Source organism: Mus caroli, unplaced genomic scaffold, assembly GCF_978045245.1.
Source record: "Mus caroli unplaced genomic scaffold, Mus_caroli_1 scaffold_10, whole genome shotgun sequence".
Taxonomy (NCBI): Eukaryota; Metazoa; Chordata; class Mammalia; order Rodentia; family Muridae; genus Mus; species Mus caroli.
In genome coordinates, this window is record NW_028227265.1 from 34,933,452 (window position 1) to 34,954,955 (window position 21,504).

Here is a 21,504-nt window from a genome sequence, read left to right on the forward strand (position 1 = left end):
ACATCAAAGTCATGAGCATCACATGGCTTGACTTTCCAGACCAACGAGTGCGCTTCATGGTCTCCCTGGATGTTGAAAATAAGATGGCAGGGTTGCAGAGTTTAAAACTGTCCGCTAACTTTAATTTTTAGCCCTGTCAAGCCAGCTCTTGCTCTGCACCACACCGGCTTCCAGCTCTCCCACCACGTGAAGCTGATGGTGTTGAGCAGTCCTGGGTTTCTTTTTGACAGAGTCTGCTGTGTAGCCCAAGCTGGCTTACAAACTTACCATCCTTTCATTTCAGCTTCCTGAGTGCTAGGATCACTGGCAAGTGCCGCTACACCCAACTGTGACGTCTGCTTTTGGTGTTTCTGGTGGCCTTTTTACCGCAGTTCATTGTGCCTAAATGGTGTAGAGGCCTGTAATTGAAACACCACCTCTGTGGCAAAGCAGGCCAACCAAGGAAAGCAGCCAGGGCGGATCTGTGCTTCCCTCCCTCAGAAGAGCAGGATGAGCAGAGATAGAAGGAAAACCCACTTTGACCCTCAGAACACAGTCATCTGTGTACCTTGGCAGGTCTCTCCCGGGGATCAGATTAACCAGGGACCAAAAATACTTGAAGGAAAGATTCCCTCTGTGCTGACCATGTATATATAGACTTTTCTTCTTCCCTATAAATGAGTGTAACAATTTCTAGCATATCACCGTTCAGGCATCGTAAATTGTTGTAAACCAAGTAAGCTAGGAATGACCGAAAGTATGGGATACGAGTATAGGTCTGAGTAGGTTCTGTGCAAACAGAGCATTTCACAGACAGCACTTGACCCTCTGCACATGTTGACCTCTGGTGGGGAATCTATGTACCAGTCCCACCAGGTGTCTTCCTGCCTACATTCCTGGGACTTTCCAGGGGGTAAGGAAGTAGAACAGATGGTTGGGGTTTGTCTCTTTCCTTGTACATTCTCTCCGGTGGCAGAATTCTTAGGATTCTGGGACCTCTTGGGGAAAGCCAGCAGCAATCTGTTGCCAGCTCTATCTGGGAGACAATGTCCAAGTTGTATCAGTATTGCCCGTGCCCTCCGTCTCTCCCTGACATTTGTCTACTTGAAGCTTACATGGCTGGGGAGGAAAGGGACCTGAAATCAAGTCACCTGTTTTTATACAAAGCTGGGGGGCTGATTTGACTGGACCTAGAAAGGTAGCTTACATCCTGCCTTGCACAGCTTCCAGAGGTCTCACGACCCGGCAGAAAGAAAGTTCCTCAGACTGAAGTAAGACATGCATGAACAGCCAGGCAATGGTGGCACATGCCTTTGATCCCAGCACTTGGGAGGCAGAGGCAGACAGATTTCCAAGTTCGAGGCTAACCTGGTCTACAGAGTGAGTTCCAGGACAGCCAGGGCTATACAGAGAAACCCTGTCTCAAGAAAAAAAAAAAGAAAGAAAAAGACATGCATGCACACACGAGCACCCACTAAGTAAGGTGCCTTGTCAGAGTCCCCCCACCCCCAAATTTGTTTTGTGTCTTTGCTTCCCAGCCCTCCTGAATTCTTCCCTTTTGGCCAGCTCCTCAGTTAAGAGAAAAGCTTGGTTTGCCTGGACCAGCCCCTTAAGAGCTATGTCCTCCCACCCTCCATAGATATGCCATGGTGATCTCATTACAGGTAGACAAGGTCCTTCACCTAGGAAATGGGAATAATACCAACTTCCTATAGTCATACACAAATCACCTAGATTAGAAGCCTCCAGTGTCTGGGTAGGGTATCCTGAGTGTATTAACATGCTGCACTCAGGTTTGTATGGTTCTGGCACTCCCCACTTGTAACTAAAACACTGACATGTTGGAAGGGTCAGATCTGGTTGTCAGCTCCACCAGCTTCTGCCTTAGCTCCTGTTAGCTAAATGTTAATTGCTTAAGCACGCCGGATTCTTTGGCTCAAATGTCCTTGCTGTGGGTATGTGACTCAGCTGTCATCTTAGGCCCCTCCAGGAAAAAGCAAGCAAGCAAGCTCAGTGGCAGTGAACAGTCATTTGGACTTGGGTGGCTTCTTGGCATCCTGGCGTGCCCAGCCCAGTTACACATGCTAGAATGGAATTTGAGTACTTGGTGCATGATGCTCGTCAACACTTTTGTAGTCACAAGTTGCACAGTCACGTCCTAATGACTCTGTCATGGGTTGGCATTGTTCCCCTACCTGCTAGAGGAATGCTTTCAGGGGGAGTTGGAATAGCATTAATAGTCCTGACCTGCCAGCATCAGGAGAGACACAGAAAAGCCCCATGGGACACAGGCTACTCTTGTTTCTGTGACACCACTGAGGCCTGCTCTGTACAGGTCAAGCAGTTGGGGGGATACACTGCATTATTTTAGTGGACTTGTTTTTCATTGTGAAAAAGCACTGTGAAGCCAACCCTTCTATACATTCTATAGAGGAACCCTACATTCCCAGACTTCTATACATTCTACAGAGGAACCCCACATTCCCAGACTTCTATACATTCTACAGAGGAACCCCACATTCCCAGACTTCTATACATTCTACAGAGGAACCCCACATTCCCAGACTTCTATACATTCTACAGAGGAACCCCACATTCCCAGAGGCCCAGTGACTTATCTGGGTTGTCCTGCTATAAAACAGAACCAGATTTTTTTTTATTATTTATGCCTTTTAAAGGCTGGCTTTCTCGGTGTGTGTGTGTGTCTGTGTGTGTGTCTGTGTTTTGAGACTGACTCCAACAGTACACAGTCACCTACCTGGAAACTATATCCACTAGACTACCTTGTTTGCTAAGCCAATTAATAGCTGGGTGTGGTAGCATACATCTTCAATCCTAGCTACCAGAAGACAGAAACAAGATGATCTTCGTGAGCTCAAGGCCAGCCTGGTCTACATGGTGAGCTCTAGGGTAGCCAGAGCTACATAGTGAGATCATGTCTCAAAAACAAAAAGCAAGCATTTGGTGGCCACAGAAATTTGCTTCACATTTCCACCATATACACCATGGCTCCTAAGATTGGGACCTACCTAGTGCTGACCATTTCCAGCAGCTAGGAAGGACTAGCCTGGAGAAGAAGGCAGAGAAGGCTTAGTGTCCACAGAACAGTGTGAGGTCATTAGCAGCTTGAGTGGGAAAGCCCTTTGGAGATGCTAAGGGAGATGCTGGGGTAGTAGGATATGCATGCACAATTTGGTAACCACGCTTCCGTCCGTACTCTGCCTGTCTAGTAGGCCTGGTGTGTTTCCGTTTTTGCAAGATCATGCATGGTAGGGCTGTGGAAGGTTCATGAACAGTGCTGGCACAGGAGCTAGAAACGTGGTACAAAGTAGAAATGTTCACTGTTAATCACGTCTGCTTGTCAAATGGCCTAGAACTTCGAGAGAGAATATGAGTGTGGAGGGAAAGGAACAAGGAAGGGGGCTGGGGCCAGTCTTGTGAAGAGGAGGTACGTGCTAAGAGGAACAGCGGGAACAGATAGAACCTTGTTTAGGGTCCTGAAACCTAAACCACTGCATCGCCTACTACATCCAAGAGGAGGAAGTGGGTGGCTGCAACCACTGTTTGGATGCCATGTCCTGTCTCAGTTTCACAGGAATGACTACTGGTGATGGGGAATGCATGTCCCCATGAGGAAGTGATCTCACTGACTCCTCAAGGATGGGGTGAGGATGAAGGTCTTCCTATTGGCTTTCTTTTCCAGATCAGTGAGTGCCCATTGACCCTCACTAAGGAAGGAGCTTGACAGCCAACATCTGAAACTCCTTTATTACCCTGAGTTTTACAAATAGAACACAGTCACAGTATAAAAACAGCAGACCACCATACAAAGTATGCAGTAAGGGATATACATTCCTTCTTGCAGCTAGTTACTTAGAAAAAGCCAGTTATGATTGTAAAAATTTTATTCTCTTTAATAACAATAATTCCACTAAAATTATACAAAGTACATTCAATACTTAGAGTGGCAGGAGGGTGGGGAGAGGAAGCCGATTTGTCCTGGAAGCATCATCCGTTGACTCTGACAAAGGGAGCCCAGCTGGGCTGGGGAAGTTGGGGGTGGAGGTCCAGTTGTAAAAAATGAAAACGTGGACTGGTTTAAAAAAAAAAAAAAAGCCACCCACGAGGAAGCGGGGTGAACGTGCATGTTCCTGGGGAGGCCGGGGGCTCAGCTGGCATGCTGCGGGCTGGGCATGGACTCAGGCAGGCTCTGAGTTGGTGGGGGGCAGGTTTTTATGCTTGAAATACTGCACTACTTGCTGAGGCAGCTCCGCCAACACCGCTTTAGCCAGCGTTTCTTTTGCTGCCTGTGGGGTCCAGGTGGGGAGAAACAGGAAAGAGGAAAAGGATTAATGTGCAGGTGAGAGATTCACTATCCCAGAGCTTTGGTAGCAGAGGGCCAGGGAGGGCTTGAGGGTCAGGGCCCTCTGAAAGGAGCGGGCCTCAGCCCAGCCCAAATGCTAATCCTGCCACTAGCCGTGATGTCCTTGTCAATGAAGTTCTCTGCCCTTACAGGATGGGGAAAGACCTTAAAGGATGAATTTGGGGGGGGGGGGAAGAAATGGCATTTTAGCCTCTTCTACCTCAAGCATTTCCTGACCAACAAGCAGCAGTGAATGGTCACTACTGAACAGGAAAGTGTCAAGTCACTGTTTCATATAGCAACAGAGGAGCAATGCCCCACATCTGTCCTGGGAAGCCAGAAGAAGGAACAAAATCATCCTAGAGCAATGCATGGTGACCACTGGGCCACCACTTGCCAAGGCTGGTTCCCAGGATTTAAGCCCTGACATCCACATGGGCTTTAGCTGAGGGAACTGGGGCTCAGTAAGGCCATAGCCTGCCTAAGACCATGCAATGTGTTACTGATCCCATAGGAGTTAGAAGCTAGGCTTGCCTTATGTAGCCGCCACCCAAAAGTCCTGGATCCATCCAAAGGACAGCATCTCAAGACCATTCTGCCAACCCTGGCCTGCTCACAGGTCATCTCAGTAAGGCCAGAGCCACTTCCAGGAAGAGGCTGGCTTCTTATATTACCACCATATTGATATCATATCATCACAATGGGGGGGGGGTTGAAAACCAGACTATCTGGAGGAGTTTCTCAGCTTTCATTTTCCCATTTGCAGAATAAGGAGCTGGTAGAAGAAAGGGCAGGAAGCCCTAGTTCTGGGCCTTGGCTCCCACCTCAACCTGCCTCAGTGTTCTGCCTACCAGGCTAATTCTTAACCAGGACACTACCTAGAGCCATAATCTGGATTAGGTCCCACTCCTGGGATCCTTTGACTTGTGGAAATAAGTGGTGACAGTGTCAGGGTGGCCTTATCTTGGGCAAGGGTGACAGCACCTGACTCATCGTGGGCCCTCGGGAAGCTTACGGTGTAGGGGGAGGACTCTGAGACTATGAGCTCTGTCAGAGACCCTCCCAACCTGGACCCAACACTCACGTTGCGGAACTCTCGGAAGGGCACGAACTGCACGATGTCTCGGGCCGCCTCCTCGCCTGTGTGTGAGCGCAGTCGACGGTTGTCCCCGTCTAGAAACTCCATGGCTGCAAAGTCAGCGTTGCCCACGCCCACGATGATGATGGACATGGGCAGCTTGGAGGCCTGCACCACGGCGTGCCGCGTCTCCTCCATGTCACTGATGACCCCGTCCGTGATGATGAGGAGGATGAAGTACTGCTGTAAGGAGGAGTGAGCCAAGCGATGGGTGAGAGTGGGGCCTCACACCCCTCCCTTCCAAGTCCTCAAGGCCTGGAGGAGGCAAACCATCCGTACCATGGACATCTCGGACGCCCGTTCTGGATCTGGACCCCGGGCTTAAGGCTTGGCTCTGCCAGTTGCGATGCAGCGCAGCTTTGGCCACTAAGACTTAATCTGCTGAGATTCGGTTTCATCACCTCTAAACCGAGAGTTACTGCTCAGAGCTGGCGTGCCAGCCGCCTGACAAGCCCAGGCTTGCACAGGAACGCATTTCTAGCCTACAGTCTCTGCAGCTGGCCTCCCTCCTCTGTCTTTGTGGGCAGGAATACTTGCACCTTGCTAGCTCCATACTTGGCACAGAAGGATACACCTGCAGGGGCTAAGCATAGGTCATGTGGGCCATCACTTCTGAGATGTGGATCAGGATCATGTCTAGGTTTTAGAGTTGTCACACTTGGGACAGAAATAGGTATTCAGTGGTCATCCTGTTCTAAACATGGTGCCCAGGAGGCAGCCTTGGTGTAGACTGGTATCGTAGGTCTCTGGCTTTCACTGACCCTCCTAATCAACAGAAGGTAGGAAGCTCGGGGCTTTAGACAGCATAGGCTCCAGATAGAACCTAACACCCCTGCACAGTTTGCCCTTTGTCTTCCTGTTATCCTCTATTTATGGCAAATGACACCAAACGTCCATGAGCAAGATGTGTTTCTTTATGAATTATTTCAGTTAAAATACATTGGATATTGAACATGGGCGAGCTAAGGATAAAGTGCACACAGAATAACTTGATATGGAGAAGGTAGGTGATTGACAGGAAATTGTCAGGACAATCTAACAAGTGGGCCTCGGAGGCAGAAGTGGCTGGCACTTCACTTTCACCCAGTCAGTACTGTCTTGGGCATCTGGTGACCCTGTTCAGAGGAATCCAGTGTTCTACCCTCTCTATGAGATAAACACAGGAGCCTTGTGCTGACTCACCATTGGGGGCTTCTGTCTTCTAACTCTCTCCTCTGACCCCTAATTGTCTAAAGGAAACGTCTTGAAGCTAAGGGAGGGCAGAGGCGACCCAGGTGGGCATGGAGCCACCTTCTTACCTGGCAAAGCTTGTGGACAGTACAAACCCAACCTCCAGAATTCCCTGCCTTCCTCTTCTGTCCCAAAGTACACACCACAGATCAGAGTATGGTGAGCTCGTGCAGACGCTGGCTCCACCCTCCATACCCCCAGCTCCAACGCTGTGCCTTTAAGAGATCAATCCCCTGGCTGGGGATACTTGTTGCCATGGAGATGGAGCCTGAACCCAGGGTGGAGAGCTGCTGCTGGCAGCCCCTAGCCCTGGTTTTTACCAATCCATCTAGACCCTTTCCCTGCCATTGCCAATTGTTTTAGGGTCCTTTCTCTAGCCAGCTTTTATCCACATTAACCCCACCCACCACGCAGTCCAGGGCAATATTCCTGGGACTTTGGCTGGCAGAGAGAAGGGCAGGAAGAGGCCTGACACTGAGGAAAGAAAGATTTAATTGACTGCTCAGTCAAAGGTAGCACTTGTCTTCAAGCCCCATCCAGCTCAGACGTGTGCCCCCACCTCCCGGTGGTCGTCTTGCTCTTTGTAGTCTGATGCCTTCCTTCCCAGAGACAGGAGTGCAGAAATACAGAGACTGGGTTCCTGCAAGACTGCAGGTGTAGCAGAAAGGGCCAGGGGCGCCTGAAAACATAAGACTCTTAGCAGACAACCTGACTATGAGTGTGGCTTAGAGGCCACCCAGATGGCACGGAGGGTTTCCACGACCTGTTAAGATCCCCATAACGGGTAACCCCGTAACTGGCAGGTTCTAGGATCGTGCCCAAATCTGCCTGACTACAAAGCTGGGGCTCTTCCCATGCTGTCCTTCTCTGCCACCACTACATGGGTAGCTGGTCACTGTGAGCATGGTAGGAAAAGCTCTCTTGTTATCCATTAACCTGGGGTTGGAGAGTCTGAACGACCAGGATAGTGGTCTAGGCAGAATCCAGAGCCCTGGCTAGAAACACTCAGCTTTGTAGTCAGGCAGATTTGGGCACGATCCTAGAACCTGCCAGTTACGGGGTTACCTGTTATGGGGATCTTAACAGGTCGTGGAAACCCTCCGTGCCATCTGGGTGGCCTCTAAGCCACACTCATAGTCAGGTTGTCTGCTAAGAGTCTTATGTTTTCAGGCGCCCCTGGCCCTTTCTGCTACACCTGCAGTCTTGCAGGAACCCAGGCTCTGTATTTCTGCACTCCTGTCTCTGGGAAGGAAGGCATCCTGGGGCCCACAGCCAGCCTGCTCAAAGCTGGGGCCATCAAAAACCGAAGCTTCAAAGATCCACCACTACCCCCAGAATCCCCTAGAGCAAATCAGAAGGGCTGTGGAGGGCAAGAATGGAGAGTGGAAAGGGACTCTGAAGTCCTGCTGTCCCTACTGTGCTGTCCCTCCGGATACACTTCCACAGGAGGTGGCCCTGACAGCCCAGCACACATTGCATGTCAGGGGCTTGGCTCTCCATCCCAGTCTCAGAAAACCAAGTCCCAGCATATTCAAAGAGCAGAGTGTCTCATGTCAAGTCCAGGCATGCCTCAGGGTGCGAGGACTGCATAGGGATATCTCCTACCTCATGAGTGACTGGACTTAGAGGAAATTGGCCTGACCACACAATTCCGGGCAGAGTCTGGGGAAGCCGCACTCATCTCTAGGTAATTTCGGAAAAATTAGCTGCTAAGGGCCCTAAGATGGGGCCTGCTGCCTGTACTCCAGCCTTGATACTGGATGCCTTGGCCACCAAGTAGGAATGGGCCACAAACGACAAAGCCTTACTGATGAAAGCAAGGTCACTTTCAGGTCATTCACACCTTCTTATTACCCCCATCCCCACCCCTGTTCCCCCACACAGTGGCTCTTCCCAACTCCTTCAGGAGGAAAGCTAGAGTGTTTGATGGCTCTCAAGGTCCTGTGGGAGATAGTTAGCTTTCTCAATCTCTACTACTACTGTCACAATCTCCTTACACACGACTCTATCAGCTATACCCACACACCAAGACCCCTGGGTCTTTGCATTTTCTGTTTCCTCTGCTGGGCTGCTACCACCTACAACCACCACCACCCCCACCCCACCCCCACACACAAACTCTTAAGAATCTCTCAAGTCTAAGCCTGCACACCCCCTTCTAAGCATCCACCTTTCCTTGCACCTGCTGTCAGTTAGGTGCCACTTGTGAAGTCCGGTACTGCAACCCACCACAGGCTTAGGCAGTCATACTGCATTGCTGGGTGGCTTCCCAGCTAATCCTCACTAGCCCATAAGCTGGACCTCATTCATGCAAGTGTCCTTGGGGTTGCATGAAAGGCTCAGAAAAGGCATGTGGAACATATGAATGGAAGGTGCTAGAGATGCCACCACCCACTCTCCATGTCCTTTACATGGGTGTGTTCTGTGTGTCTACGTGAGGGGACAGGGAAGGTAAAAACCACATTACATTCCCCAGCACCAAAACATGGCTCAACAGAAGCACTGGCTAATCCACCAATTACTTCTATCTGCTGTTTAGCAGACAGCCTGTGAGTCTGGCTTAGAGGCCAACAGATGGCTCAGGGGGCTTACATGACCTGTTAGAGTCCCGTAACAGGTAACTGGCAGCATTACCAGATGCTGGCCTGAGAGATACCCTCACACATTCTTACGACCTATATCTTGTGTGCCAGGCTCTAGGATGAACAACTCACGTGCCCATTTGGGTGACTCTCTACAGAGCTTACAGAAGGAAATGCTGTTGTACAGGGGACAAAAACCAAAGTTCAGAGTGCTTAAACTACCTGTTCTAGTAACACAACCAGGAAGTAGGGGAGATGGGGGCTTGAACTAAGTCCTTTTGGCTTGAGGTTGAGCTACTCCACAGTCCTACTCACTTCCTCTCATGGAGAGGGTCAGGTATGAGGCAGAAAAGTCTGTATCCACTCCTGGACCTCAGAGTGGAAGGGGCAGTAGATGACCTAGCCCCATCTCTTCATGGAGCGCTGGAGCGCTGTGTACCTGTCACCCATCAGGTACTGTGCCAGGCCTAGAGTCTAGAGTGAAGTGAGTACAGAGAGCCCTGGCCCATGTGGCCAAGGGGCTGCTAACTTGTAACAGAGGCAAGAAGGGCATGGACAGAGTAGAGTCACATGGAGATGACCTTGCAGGGCCAGTGAGTCACCATGCAGTCTGAGGAAAAACCCAGGGGGGAAACCCTGGCACACGGCCCTGCTGGAAGGGACGGGATGAGCAGTGCTGCAGATGCCCAGGCTGGTCGCCTGCCACATCACAGACACTTACTGCAATCTTACTACTGAACCCTAGGCCAGGGCTTTAGACTTAAAGCCCTGTAAGTCTTTAGACAAAAATGTTCCAAAGGGCTATCTCCGAAGCCCACTGGGGTCAGACAGTGGCCAGCCTCTCCCCACTGGAGACTGGGATCACAAGTCTCACTTGGATGACACTTCTCTCTGGAGTAGGGCTCCAGGAAGCAAGGCTCATCAAACCGGGCTTATCCTGCCTCCTCAGAACCAAATGAACAGCAACCTGTAGAGAGCCTACATCTCACCTGGACAGGGGAGTGGAGCCAGGGGAGGTCAAACATCTCCCTCTCTAGCCCCACACTGAGAGGAAGATAAGAGCACACATCCCAATCTGTTGTTCCTCCTGTTGGGCAGAGTGCCACCCACGGCTAGCCTCATCCCAACAGGCACGCGTCCTTGCTGACTACTTACCGTTGCTGTCTGCTGCTGGGTGGCCTGGGCTGCAAACCGGGCCACATGGTTGACGATTGGGGAGAAGTTTGTGGGGCCATAGAAGCGAATGTGAGGCAGACAGGCTGAGTACGCCTGGGCGATGCCATCCACGCCTGCAGAAGACAACCTGGGTCAGCTCAACGCCTCTGCCCCATTCCCCGTCCTGCTGCTGACAAAGCATCTACTTCACGTTCTCCCAGAATGCCCCTGCCATTGCTAGTGTGGCCTTGAAACAGAAAGTTCTCAAGGGCAGGGCTAAGGGCGTACTCAAGAGCCTAACACGGTGAATCAGAGAACCCTGAGTTTAGGCTCTTCCTTGTTCCTTTTGCCTGTGGGATGGGGTGAGCTGTTTAAGCTTTCTGAGCCTCTATGAGTGGGTGAATGACAAACAAGGCGCCTGACAGAGGGGTGACAGAGGGTGTCACCTGGAGGTCCATTCTGGACACTCTTGGCAACTGTTCTAGTGGGGCTTGCACAGCTCCTTACATACATAGCTGCTGTCGTGACTCGTCAGCACTCTACAGCTCTTTACTCCCAGCCAGAAGGCCCCTGGCTAGGGCTGACATGGAGGAATCTGAATTTAGACATGTCTTTGAGAACCTGTACCAAACCAGTGCCCAGGGAGCATAGGATCTCACTTATGGCCAAGAGATGCCCTCTGTGCCCAAATCCTGACAGTCCTACAGTGACATGAGAGACTTCCTTCTCTGTGGAGTTCATCCTGGCCCAGCCTCAGGATGCCCTTCTTCCCTTCTGCATCCTGTCTCTTCCTCTTGGTTTCTGATGTCGTGAGGTACACATGCCGAAGGGGTGGATCCTGCACTCACTTCCTTCCTTTTTCTTCCCCCTCCCTGCCAGGCTGCCGTCCATCTTTGGTCATCAAGGCTCTTCCGAGAGGGACAAGCAGGAGATGATAGCAGGTGTGTAACAGTGCCTTCCTGGTCTACACAGCGCTCTGTCACCTGTCCCCCTAATTCTCATCTATATCCCCATTCACCTAGGAAAATGAGCTAAGCAGTTATCACACCTCCTTGGGGCAGGTGAGGGTTGGTAAAGGCCCAGAAAGGTGCAGTCACATCTGCGAGGCTTCACAGCCAGGAACAGGTAGCAGTTAGCCTTGAACCCTGGACTGTATGACTCCACGCTCCATAATCCTCACCTGTTACTCTAAGTAAGTATGACACAAATGGGACAGGAAGGACAAAAACTGGAATCCCATCTCTGCCCCCTCCCTCTGCCTGATCTCTGCAGGCTGGGGCCACACTCACCTGAGCAGAAAGGGTTAGTGGGGTTGAAGTTGATAGCGAACTCATGGGACACCTAGACAGCAGAAGACACGCTGAGAGGTAGCATCCCGGCCCCACCCCGAAGCCAGCCCCCTCTGAAGCGTCACTCTATTACTCTGCCACATCTAGGTTATTGGTCCCACATCTGTCTCCCTAACTTCACAACAGGGAAACGGAGACCTTATAAGCCAATCCACTGTCCTCTGGGGGTAAGGGGTGCCTCCAGGCTGCTATGTACCTTCCTTGACAAGAGACTTCCTAAATGGGACAGAGATGGCCGGGGCAATGGGGCTCCAGAACATTAGGAATGCACCTGTTCCCTCTCTGCATCTGGGGAGCCACTGGTCTGGGCTTAAAGGCTTTTACAGTCTTAGCACCAGGCACGGTGCTGGACTGAAGTCTACCTCACACCACACAGCTAACTAGGATCGGCTGACCACCACTCGTTGCTAAACGAAGGATGAGCTGAGTGGGTCACATGCAAGCTCTGCAGATCCCGGCATCCCTGGCATGAGTCCTGGCCTCTAGTCTGGGGCTGGAGAGTGGGCTTAGTGATAAAGAACATATACTGCTCTAGTAGAGGACCTGAATCCAGTTCCCAGCATCTCCATCTGGTAGCTCACAAGTACCTGTAACTCCAGCTGTAGATGAGCTAATGCCTCTGGCCTCTGCCAGCATCTACAGTCCCCCCCCCCCCCCCACACACACACACAGTAAAGTAAAAATAAATTAAATATTTTTTTAAAAGAAAAGCTGCTGAGCTACTAGGTTGGATCCCAAATCCACTCTGTTCATAAACAAGGACTTTACACCAACCTGGATGCCAGGCCCTAGCACAGCAGGGGACAACCATGTGCCTCCTCCCAGAGGGAACAAGTAAATCACTGGGAGCCTTGGGGACAGTGCCGGGGGGTCAGGAGTGGGGGGAAAGCCAATGAACCAGGGCGGGAGAAGTTATCTGACTCAGTGATGGGCACATGCCAAGGCCCTCAGATGGAAAGGAAGAGAGGAAGGCAGGCTCACAGGACAGGGCTATGGTGGCAGAATGACGGAATGAAGGGCCAGGAGGGCCAGGCCTGGTATACCCTGGCAGTGCAGGAGAGGGGACAGAGCATCTATGCTTGCCTAGCCTCGTTGCAGCATGCTGCTTTGACACCACTGGGTGCTTAGCCTGGCCAGGCCCCAGCACCCGCCCCACCCCACCCCTTCCAGAGTTGCTCTGTGACATTTCCAAGGCGTTTGCTCAAGAAAACATCTCATTCAGCTAAGTTCTTTGGAAGCTGGCTGGTGTCCTAGCAACAAGCGCTTGCTGGGCCTGGCCACTGGCTCACCCTGCCCGCCTCCCCATGGCATCTATGTTTACCCAGAGGCCCAGTCTGGGTTCTACAGCATCCTGCCTCACTCTGTGCAGGGCCAGGCTATCCATTGTTCATGTGTCAGACCCAGAGCTAGTACGATGCTCAAGGTGAGCACTGAGGTGAGCTAAGAGGATGGAAGGCCATACTAATTCCAGAAGAAATGTGCAGCACAACAGGGTTAGACCAGAGTGGGGACTGGCTGAAATGGGCATGCCATCCCCATTGGCTCCTCCTCTGGGAAGCAGCAGATTTGATATGATCCTACAGTCTATCTGCTCTCCTGGAGCCCAGGCCCATGGGATAACCTCAGGCAAGCCGCACTGAAGTCCTGAGCCTTGGCTGTTCCATCTGTAAAATGGGATATTGCTCTATGGCTCTGGCTTGCAGAAACTCTTCAGCTCTGTGGCCTATGTTCTTGGTGACTTCCCAAGCTAAGGCACCCAGGGTTTCCTCCTGCTATAGGTGAGGTCCTTACATGCCCTCCACCAAGGCCACCCCATGGGCATCTACTGTTCCTTTTCCCTCCCCTGTCTCCTTCTCAGCATCTGAAATCTACCTTCTCTAGCCCTCCTCCCACCCAGTGCTTTGTCTCTATTGTCTACCCCATGTCCAAACAGGTCTCCCACTATGTCGATCGCTTGGAGTCAGGGAAACTGAGGGTCCCTTCTCCCTTCCCTGTGACTTAGGCCACAGGGTACTCTATCCGCCCTGAAGCCCCTTTCCCAGCCTCCTCCACTGCGAAAGGGGAACCACGGCTAACTTCTGCATCCTTCTGTAAGGATGGAATGAAGCTGGCAGTCAGGTGGAGTTTCGTGCAAAGCACCCAGGAGCCAGCAAACTGCTTCTTGCCTGTTGTCTTCTCCTGATCTCCATCCTGTGACTTCTCCCTGATCCACTCTCCCGCGCCCTGACTCAGTCCTGCATCCCTAGTCAGCTCTGGGTGCCTTGCCTCTCCATCTCATCCTGAGTTGGATCCTGGCCCTGTAGCAGGGGTCTGTCCCTCTGTTCTGACTTCCAGACCATCCTCTGCTTGTCGCCTGGCCTCACTCACAGAGGTACAGGGCTAAGACACAAGTGCAGTCTGGGCTGAGTGCACAACAGACAGAACTCTGGAGCTCCCTCCCACCCCTGATTTCGTCCCAACCCCAATCCCACCTCAACCAAAGGAGGTAGAATCCGTTACACTCACCTTCCAGTCTGGCGGTAACTGGGCCCCAAATCCCAGAGCAGGAAACATCTTATCACTGATCAGAAAGAGAGAGAAAATGTGAGATATTTGAGTACCACCACCCCCAACACACACACACACACACACACACACACACACACACACACACACACACAGACACACACCTCACGCCACACTCTCCCCTCTTGGTCTACCACCTTATGTACCCCCAGGTGCAGAAATTCACTGCTCTAGAATTATTCCCCACTAAGCCCAAGTCTAAGACCCATTCTGGGTGGCAACTGAACATGGCTTGATACATCTGTACCCAGGGGAGACACTGGTGCTTAATTTTGACCCATAGGCCTGGAGCCACCCTATAGATCAGTGGTTTTCAACCTGTGGGTTGTGGTCTCTTTGGCAAACATCCATCTCCAAAGACATCTATCTACATTACAATTCATAATAGAAGCAAAATTAGAGTTATAAAGTAACAACAAAAATAATTTTATGGTTGGGGTTCAGCACAACATGAGGGACTGTATGAAAGGGGCAGAGCGTTAGGAAGGCTGAGAATCACTGCTTTAGATGCTTCTCTGACCAAGACCCTGTTCATTAACGCAAGGTCACAGCGGAATGAAATGGACTAGTTCTAAACTTCCTGTTCATAGTTGGGGGAAAACACTCCTAAAAGCATAAACATGACTTGCCTTTATCACAGCCCCAGAGCCTAGGTTCATCTTCTCTTTCTTGTTCCTCATAAGATACCTTATCTCAACTTCAGCCATTATGTTCCATTTGAAATAGCTTTCCACAAATCTGTTTTCCCTAACAAACTTTCATTCATCCTCCAAAGCCCAACCAAAATGGCTACTTCTCTCTGTGGGGGCATAGATGGGTCCCTGAGACCCCATAATGCTTTTCTTCCGTGCTCCCTTGACTTCTACCTCACATGTAAACAGGTGTCTCCAAATCCCAGTGATTTCTTCTAGAAGAGCAATGTCTTATTTGTTAACACAGGCAACATTTATATCAGAGACTCTGGCCGCAGTGGAAGACGAGCTACCAGGGTCCAGGACAGAGCAGGGAGATCAGTTAAAGGGGATGGGGCAGGAGGCAGTGGCTTCAACATGGTGTCCTGAGCTCACTGGGGTTTCACTGAGCCTGAACTCCTATGAAGGGCCTGGGTGCCCTGGTGGACATCAGGGTCTTCTGCCCGAATGTGACGCCTTCCTTGCTCTGTACGTTGTATCTTAATGCCTAGAAGCACGACCCTCCCTGAGGCCCTGGTCCCCTGAAACTGGGCCATAGAGACTCTAGACCTCATCTGTGTACTTTCAGATACATTCTTTTTGTTGTTGTTGTTTTTCAAGACAGGGTTTCTCTGTATAGCCCTGGCTGTGTCCTGGAACTCACTCTGTAGACCAGGCTGGTCTCGAACTCAGAAATCTGCCTGCCTCTGCCTCCCAAGTGCTGGGATTAAAGGCGTGCGCCACCACGCCCAGCTCAGATACATTCTTAACAAAACAAAACAGGGTCTCACTACGTAGCCCTGGCTGGCCTTGAACTCACATAGATCTGCCTGCCTCTGCCTCCTAAGTACTGGTCAGACACATTATTAAGTCCCACTGCAGCCTGTACCCCTAGCTGTAAGAGCAGAGGCTGCGTTGTAGCAACTGACTTTCATCTCCATCCTGACTCACTTTCTTACTGGATGGTTGGATGATTGGTACATCGTGCATAAAAAGATTCCAGTTTGAACCGGGGCTTGGCTGGTAAGATAACAGAGTTGGTTGGCAATGTCTCCCATGAGAGAACAGAAGGGACAATAACTATGTGAATGCCACTCTTTGCAGATCCCTGGGTCCCTTCTAGCTCTGACAAGCTGAGCTTCCCAGTCTGAAGGGACACCAGCTGACCTTTCGGAGTCACCTCCAAGTGTACCTGTCGTAGTCCTGAATGATCTGTCCCACTGCCCAGATGGCTGACAAGTATTCATTGGTGCCCATGGGGTTGATATAATGGAGAGAAGAAGGGTCGAGGGGATTCCCATTGGAGGCTGTGAAGTCTATTCCAACCTGCAGAAGGAGAAAAGGGGACCAGCAGTGGGGCCACCGACCCCAGAACAGCCTCGGGGGAATAGGAGGGGCTAGTGGACACAGGAAATCTACTCATTTCCCAGCCCCAGTAGTCAGGATAATGACTGAGACAAAAGACAGAACATCCAAGTTCCTGGTGCTTCAGTCTAGGGGAGCAACAAAGGCGGATGGGTGGAAAATTCCTAAGATGCTTCCGGATAAGACAATGAATGCCAGGTGTGTGAGAGGCCAGAAAGCCCCACGGGAGGGTCACTAAAAAGGTGGCAGAGGGGACAGCGTGAAGCCCTCGGGTGGGCAGAGAACTGCTAGGAACAGAGGCACCGCTGAAGTGAACAGCAAGAAGAGGAGCAACCGGAGAACAGAACCCTCCTGGCCAATGAGAGGAACTGACCTTTTTTCTCTGTTAGAGAAGCAGAGTGGGAGGCCCTGTGTAGCCCTGCTCAGCCCCCAGCCAAGCCTGACTCAGCCACCCACCAGGACAAACTCCCTATGCCCTTGCCTCTGAGGCCAGTTCCAATCCTTGCCCCAAGGAAGTCCTTGCTATTTATCACAAGTCTCTGCTGCTGTGGCAGAGGCCTGAGCCCCGGGGCCGGGGGGGGGGGGGGGGATCTGACCCTGGATAGGCTGGTGATGGGGAGGGGCCTTACGGTGAACATGAGCTGGCAGCCTCCCAGAATGTAGTCCAGGAATGAGTAGTTTCGGTGTATCTGGAAGAAACAGTGAGTCAGTGGGTCCTGATTTGGGTTATGAATGCCCCTGTAGGACTTGGTGATTGTGTCCTGGTGCCTCAGGACGAAGCCAAACCAGTTTCATCTTATCACAAGAGACTCCAAAGCTCTCGGGCAGAGGCCATGAGTTGATGAGGACCACAGAGCACGAGGACCATTCTAGGCAGGGCCCAGCTTCCCAGAGCTAGTCACACCTGCCAATTAGTCATCCAACTGCAAAAGTCTTCATACATACACCACTGCTGGGCGGCCACCTCCCTGAGCCCTCACTGCCTCCCTTGCTAACACACACAGTGCAGATGCCCATCCAAGGCCTCCAGAGTAGGTTCACAGCTGGGAGACAGCATGTCTGCTGTCAAGGCCTCTGCCTCCTCTCAGCAAAGCATGTTGGTCTTTCCATATAAGTGGTGGCATTGGGAATTTCTCCCTGATACATGCAATTAAGCAAATTTTAAAGGGGCATTCCCCCTCCCATGCCTGTCATGCCTACACTGGGGAAGATGACAAGTTTGTGGCCAGCACAGGCAGATCGTCTTAAAATTCTGGCTCAGACTGAGCCAGGTAGTGGTGGCACACACCTTTAATCCCAGCACTTGGGAAGCAGAGGCAGGTAGATCTCTGAGTTCAAGGCCAGCTTGGTCTACACAGCAAGTCCAGGGCTACACATAGAAACCCTGTCAATCACAATAACAATTGCTGATAAAAAAAAAAAAAAAAAAAAAAAAAAAAAAAAAAAAAAAAAAAAAAAAAAAAAACAGCAGGACAGATGCCAAAGTCTGCGAGTGGCAGGTGTTTCAGACATGGGTCCAGAGCCAGGCTTGACATTCAACTGTCTGTGGCACTGTCGTGTGACCCTGTGACAACCCAGGCTCCAGACTTGGACGTAGAGACCTCGGTGATCAGCAAGGCTATACTCGTCTGCACCTCAGCACTCAGGAAGGCAGAGACAGGTAGATCTATGAGTTCAAGGCCAGCGTGGTCTATAGACTGAGTTCCAGGACAGCTAGGGCTGCATAGAGAAACCCTATCAACAATGACAACGAAAGAAATCAGGCCGGACTGGGAAAAAACAGACAACATGGCCTGGCCACAGTGTTCTGAACCTTGGTAACTTCATTTCTATCGGGGAAGCCATAGCTGCCTGGGTCCTCACTGATGCTCAGTCCCACAGCCTCTGCCCCAAGTGCTGAGTCTACAGTGTAAGCCTCCACGGAAGAGGGAACTGGTTCCCCACCTAGAAAAATCACCTGGGAAATCATCTCACACCCTTGTGGCTCTGCACAGGAAGGGGATCCAAGACTATGCTGTTGCACACTCTACCTTTTCGACACACCCATTCTACAGACAAGGAGACTGAGGCCTCTGTGCAGCCCTCAGGAGCACCCTCTGCTCACCTTGCATGATCTCAGAATAATGATGCCCGAGTTCTTGTAGCTTTTCTTCTTCCTCTGCTTCTTGGGGTTGATGCACTCTATCTCCAGCTGGTGCCATGGGAAGGAAAAAAGGGGAGGCTCAGCTGGGGTGGCTTAAGATGCCATCCCCCCAGGGCCCCAGAATACCCTCCACAACCTAGACCCAGGGGTAGATGCCTCTTCCAGAGAGGTTCCCTGGGTGGCCACCTCGAGGCTACTTTCCAGGTACCTAGGCTCTGACTTTATCCACATCCCGAACCTCTACCCCACAGACAGAGGGAGAAACTGAGGCTCAGGGAGAACCGTCTTACTCAAGGTTAAGTAGGCAGGAGAGGTGTGATTGAGTGCCTGACTGCTTGGTCCAACGTCCTGGGTTTCTTTATAGTCACTGCTGAGACCCTGGGGTCACACGGCACATTTGCCTATCTTACCGGGACGCCATCCCGAGCCTCACTCATCTGCAGCACAGAGGTCTGGAACTCGCCGATGAAGTCATGGCCTCCATTACTGTCATAGTCGTAGCACATAACCTGGGATGGGTTCAGCGTGGTCACCCCAGAGCTGTCCCCAGGAGGCGCTCTCAGCCTGTTAGCACCTGAGCACACTTTGTGTCTATTGTGTGAGGCATTTCCTCCCATGGTCTGATCTGTCTAACCTTGGGGGCTCCTGAGTTGCCTCCCACAGGAAGCCTTCCATGACTGCTGGGAGAGCAGACTGAAGCTACCCAAGGATGGACGCTGTGGTGGTTACCATCCACTGGCCCCACTGTAATCCTACCCAGCAATTCTGTAGTAGGGAGCAGGTGGTACTATGTATAGCAGGGCTCTTGGAGGTGGGGATTCTGTCTGAGTCCTGAGGGCCAGGCAGTTCTAGGCCTCGAATCTAAGGTGCCTGCCTTCCTCTCACAAGGCTCTTCTCATGAATAAGCAGAGTTTCAAACAGGCATACCAGGAGCCTCACTGGGGTAGACTAGGAGGTGAGGCTAGCAGGGTGGGGAACGGGGCAGCAGACTCACTAACCTGGATAGGCTTCTCCAGGTCGCCATCACACAAGGACACCAACGGGACAGTGAATGGTTTCCACACCGGGTCCAGGGTGTACTTAATCACCTGGGGGACAGGGAGGAGCAGTGTGCTCACAGATCCATTAGAGAAGCGTGTGAAGAGATGGGCAAACCCACAGCCATGTTTCCAGCTGTGGGAGTGGCTCAGACACCACAGGCCACGCCCCACGGCCAGTTTGATTGACCAGAGTCATGAGAACCCATGGCCCCCTTTTACCTACCTCGGTCCTATGGACCAGCATCCATTTGCCATCATCTCCTGGCTTGTAAAACTCAAGAAAAGGGTCTGACTTCCCAAAGAGGTCCTGGGGGAAGACAGGACATGTGTGAGAGGGCGTGGCCCAACCAGATTCAGGGGGACTTGAGTGTAACCCAGCCACGTCCCTGATTTACGGTTGGTGGGAGGTATGGTGCAACAGGTCTGTCCCTTCTCTTCCCCTAAGTCTCCTCGAGGTTCAGCCAGAAGCCTGGTGCTTCCAACTGAGAAATATGAAACCCCTATAATAATGTTTCTGTGCTCTAGAGACCCTGAGCCTTGGGTGCAGAAACAACAGCAGCAGCAGCAGCAAGAGGAGGAGGCAACTCCAAGAACACCATGCCTTTAATAAGCCCAGGCCCAAGGACTTTTGAATGAAACCTAAAACTACAGTCAGTCCAGGACAGTGTTATGGCTCAGCAGGTAAGGGTCTTAGCCATCAAGCCCAAGGGCTTGAATTTGCTCCCCCAGAACCCACATGGTGGAAGGAAGAGAGCGGACTACATAAGCTGTTCTCTGACCATATGTCCCGTAGTGTCTCGGACCCCTCCAAAGGTATTGAATAAATAAATCTATGGTGCCAGTCACCAAAGGGCATGGTGGCCTCTAGAAATTCATTAATGTACATTAAAAAAAAAAAAAAAACATCTAAAGAAGTTACACGGAAGTGAAGGGGACAGAGTGGGTCAAGGAAGAATGTACGGGACAGCAGCGTGGGTGACCACAGGCGACCGAGGGGCACTGCCACTGTGTCTCCAGGGAAGGGTTGTAGAAGGACAGAATGTGGGAAGGACACAGTGACAATGTTCACTGTAGGGGCCCCAGGTGGAGAGAAAAGAGGGCAGTGGGTCTGAGACTGGAAAATGCCTGGTTTAACCCCGGCACCCGGTATTGTGATTCCACAGCAGAGTCCTGGGTCCCGTCCTCAGTACTTGAAAATGAGAACATTAATACAGCTGAGGAGAGCAAGAGGGTCTGGTCTAACCTGGTGGCCAAAGGGGACGAGGGGGAAGGACTCTGGAGGGTCACAGTGGAGCCCTGTGGGAGAGAAGGGGGCCACAAGAGAGTTTCCAGTCTCAATCTGCCTCCCTCTAAGTGGCAAGGCACTCTTCCCCCCCCAGAGTTGGCGAAAGTCTGACTTGAGTGGTTCAGTGCTTGGCCTGACCCGTGTCAGGAAATGAAAATGATGGAACCAGAGACCGGACCCCAGGGCTCTGTGGTGGGAAACCCTGTTGTTCATGGAAGCCCCTCCCTACCTGGCTTACCTTCTTATCCAGTTTCCTGCCGGCCAGGCTCAGTGTGATGACTCGGTTGTCTGACAGCTCTTGGGCTGCGATCTGAAAGGTCGTGGCTGTGAGAAGGAGTGGGGGTGGGGGTGGGGTGACGGGGCGTGGGGGTGGGAGTGTCTGCTCCTTCCCTTCCCCACCCTTCCAGGATGGAATTCTCCAGGGCTAGGCGCAGGGTAAAAGGGAGAGTGAGTGCCATGTGACCCAGGACCAGCCTCTTGACTTCTAAACCTCGGTTTCCATTTTCTGAGAAATGGAATAATGATCCAACGGTCACAAGGAATCAGAAAGTGAGATACTGTGGGGGTTAGGCAGGGGTGGCCGGCGTGAGCCATGGGCTGTACCAGGGAGTATAGGCTTTCCTAAGCTCTCTCTCTCCA

At 51.6% G+C, this 21,504-nt stretch overlaps 1 protein-coding gene across 2 annotated transcripts in view; it reads right to left on the minus strand.

The window, feature by feature from the left end:
- Positions 1-3,866: 3,866 nt before the first annotated feature.
- Cpne2 (copine 2) overlaps positions 3,867-21,504 on the minus strand; it is a 38,558-nt gene continuing 20,920 nt past the window's right edge. For both annotated transcript variants that reach the window (XM_021169647.2, XM_085843693.1), the window contains exons 5-16: positions 21,104-21,175; positions 19,804-19,887; positions 19,539-19,628; positions 18,951-19,049; positions 18,502-18,588; positions 17,027-17,086; positions 16,225-16,358; positions 14,302-14,356; positions 11,737-11,788; positions 10,448-10,581; positions 5,427-5,663; positions 3,867-4,286 (exon numbers count right to left, since the gene is read on the minus strand). In XM_021169647.2, the coding sequence (XP_021025306.1) occupies positions 4,179-4,286; positions 5,427-5,663; positions 10,448-10,581; positions 11,737-11,788; positions 14,302-14,356; positions 16,225-16,358; positions 17,027-17,086; positions 18,502-18,588; positions 18,951-19,049; positions 19,539-19,628; positions 19,804-19,887; positions 21,104-21,175 (1,212 nt within the window). In that variant the 3' untranslated portion in view covers positions 3,867-4,178. The remainder of the gene's footprint in view (positions 4,287-5,426; positions 5,664-10,447; positions 10,582-11,736; positions 11,789-14,301; positions 14,357-16,224; positions 16,359-17,026; positions 17,087-18,501; positions 18,589-18,950; positions 19,050-19,538; positions 19,629-19,803; positions 19,888-21,103; positions 21,176-21,504) is intronic.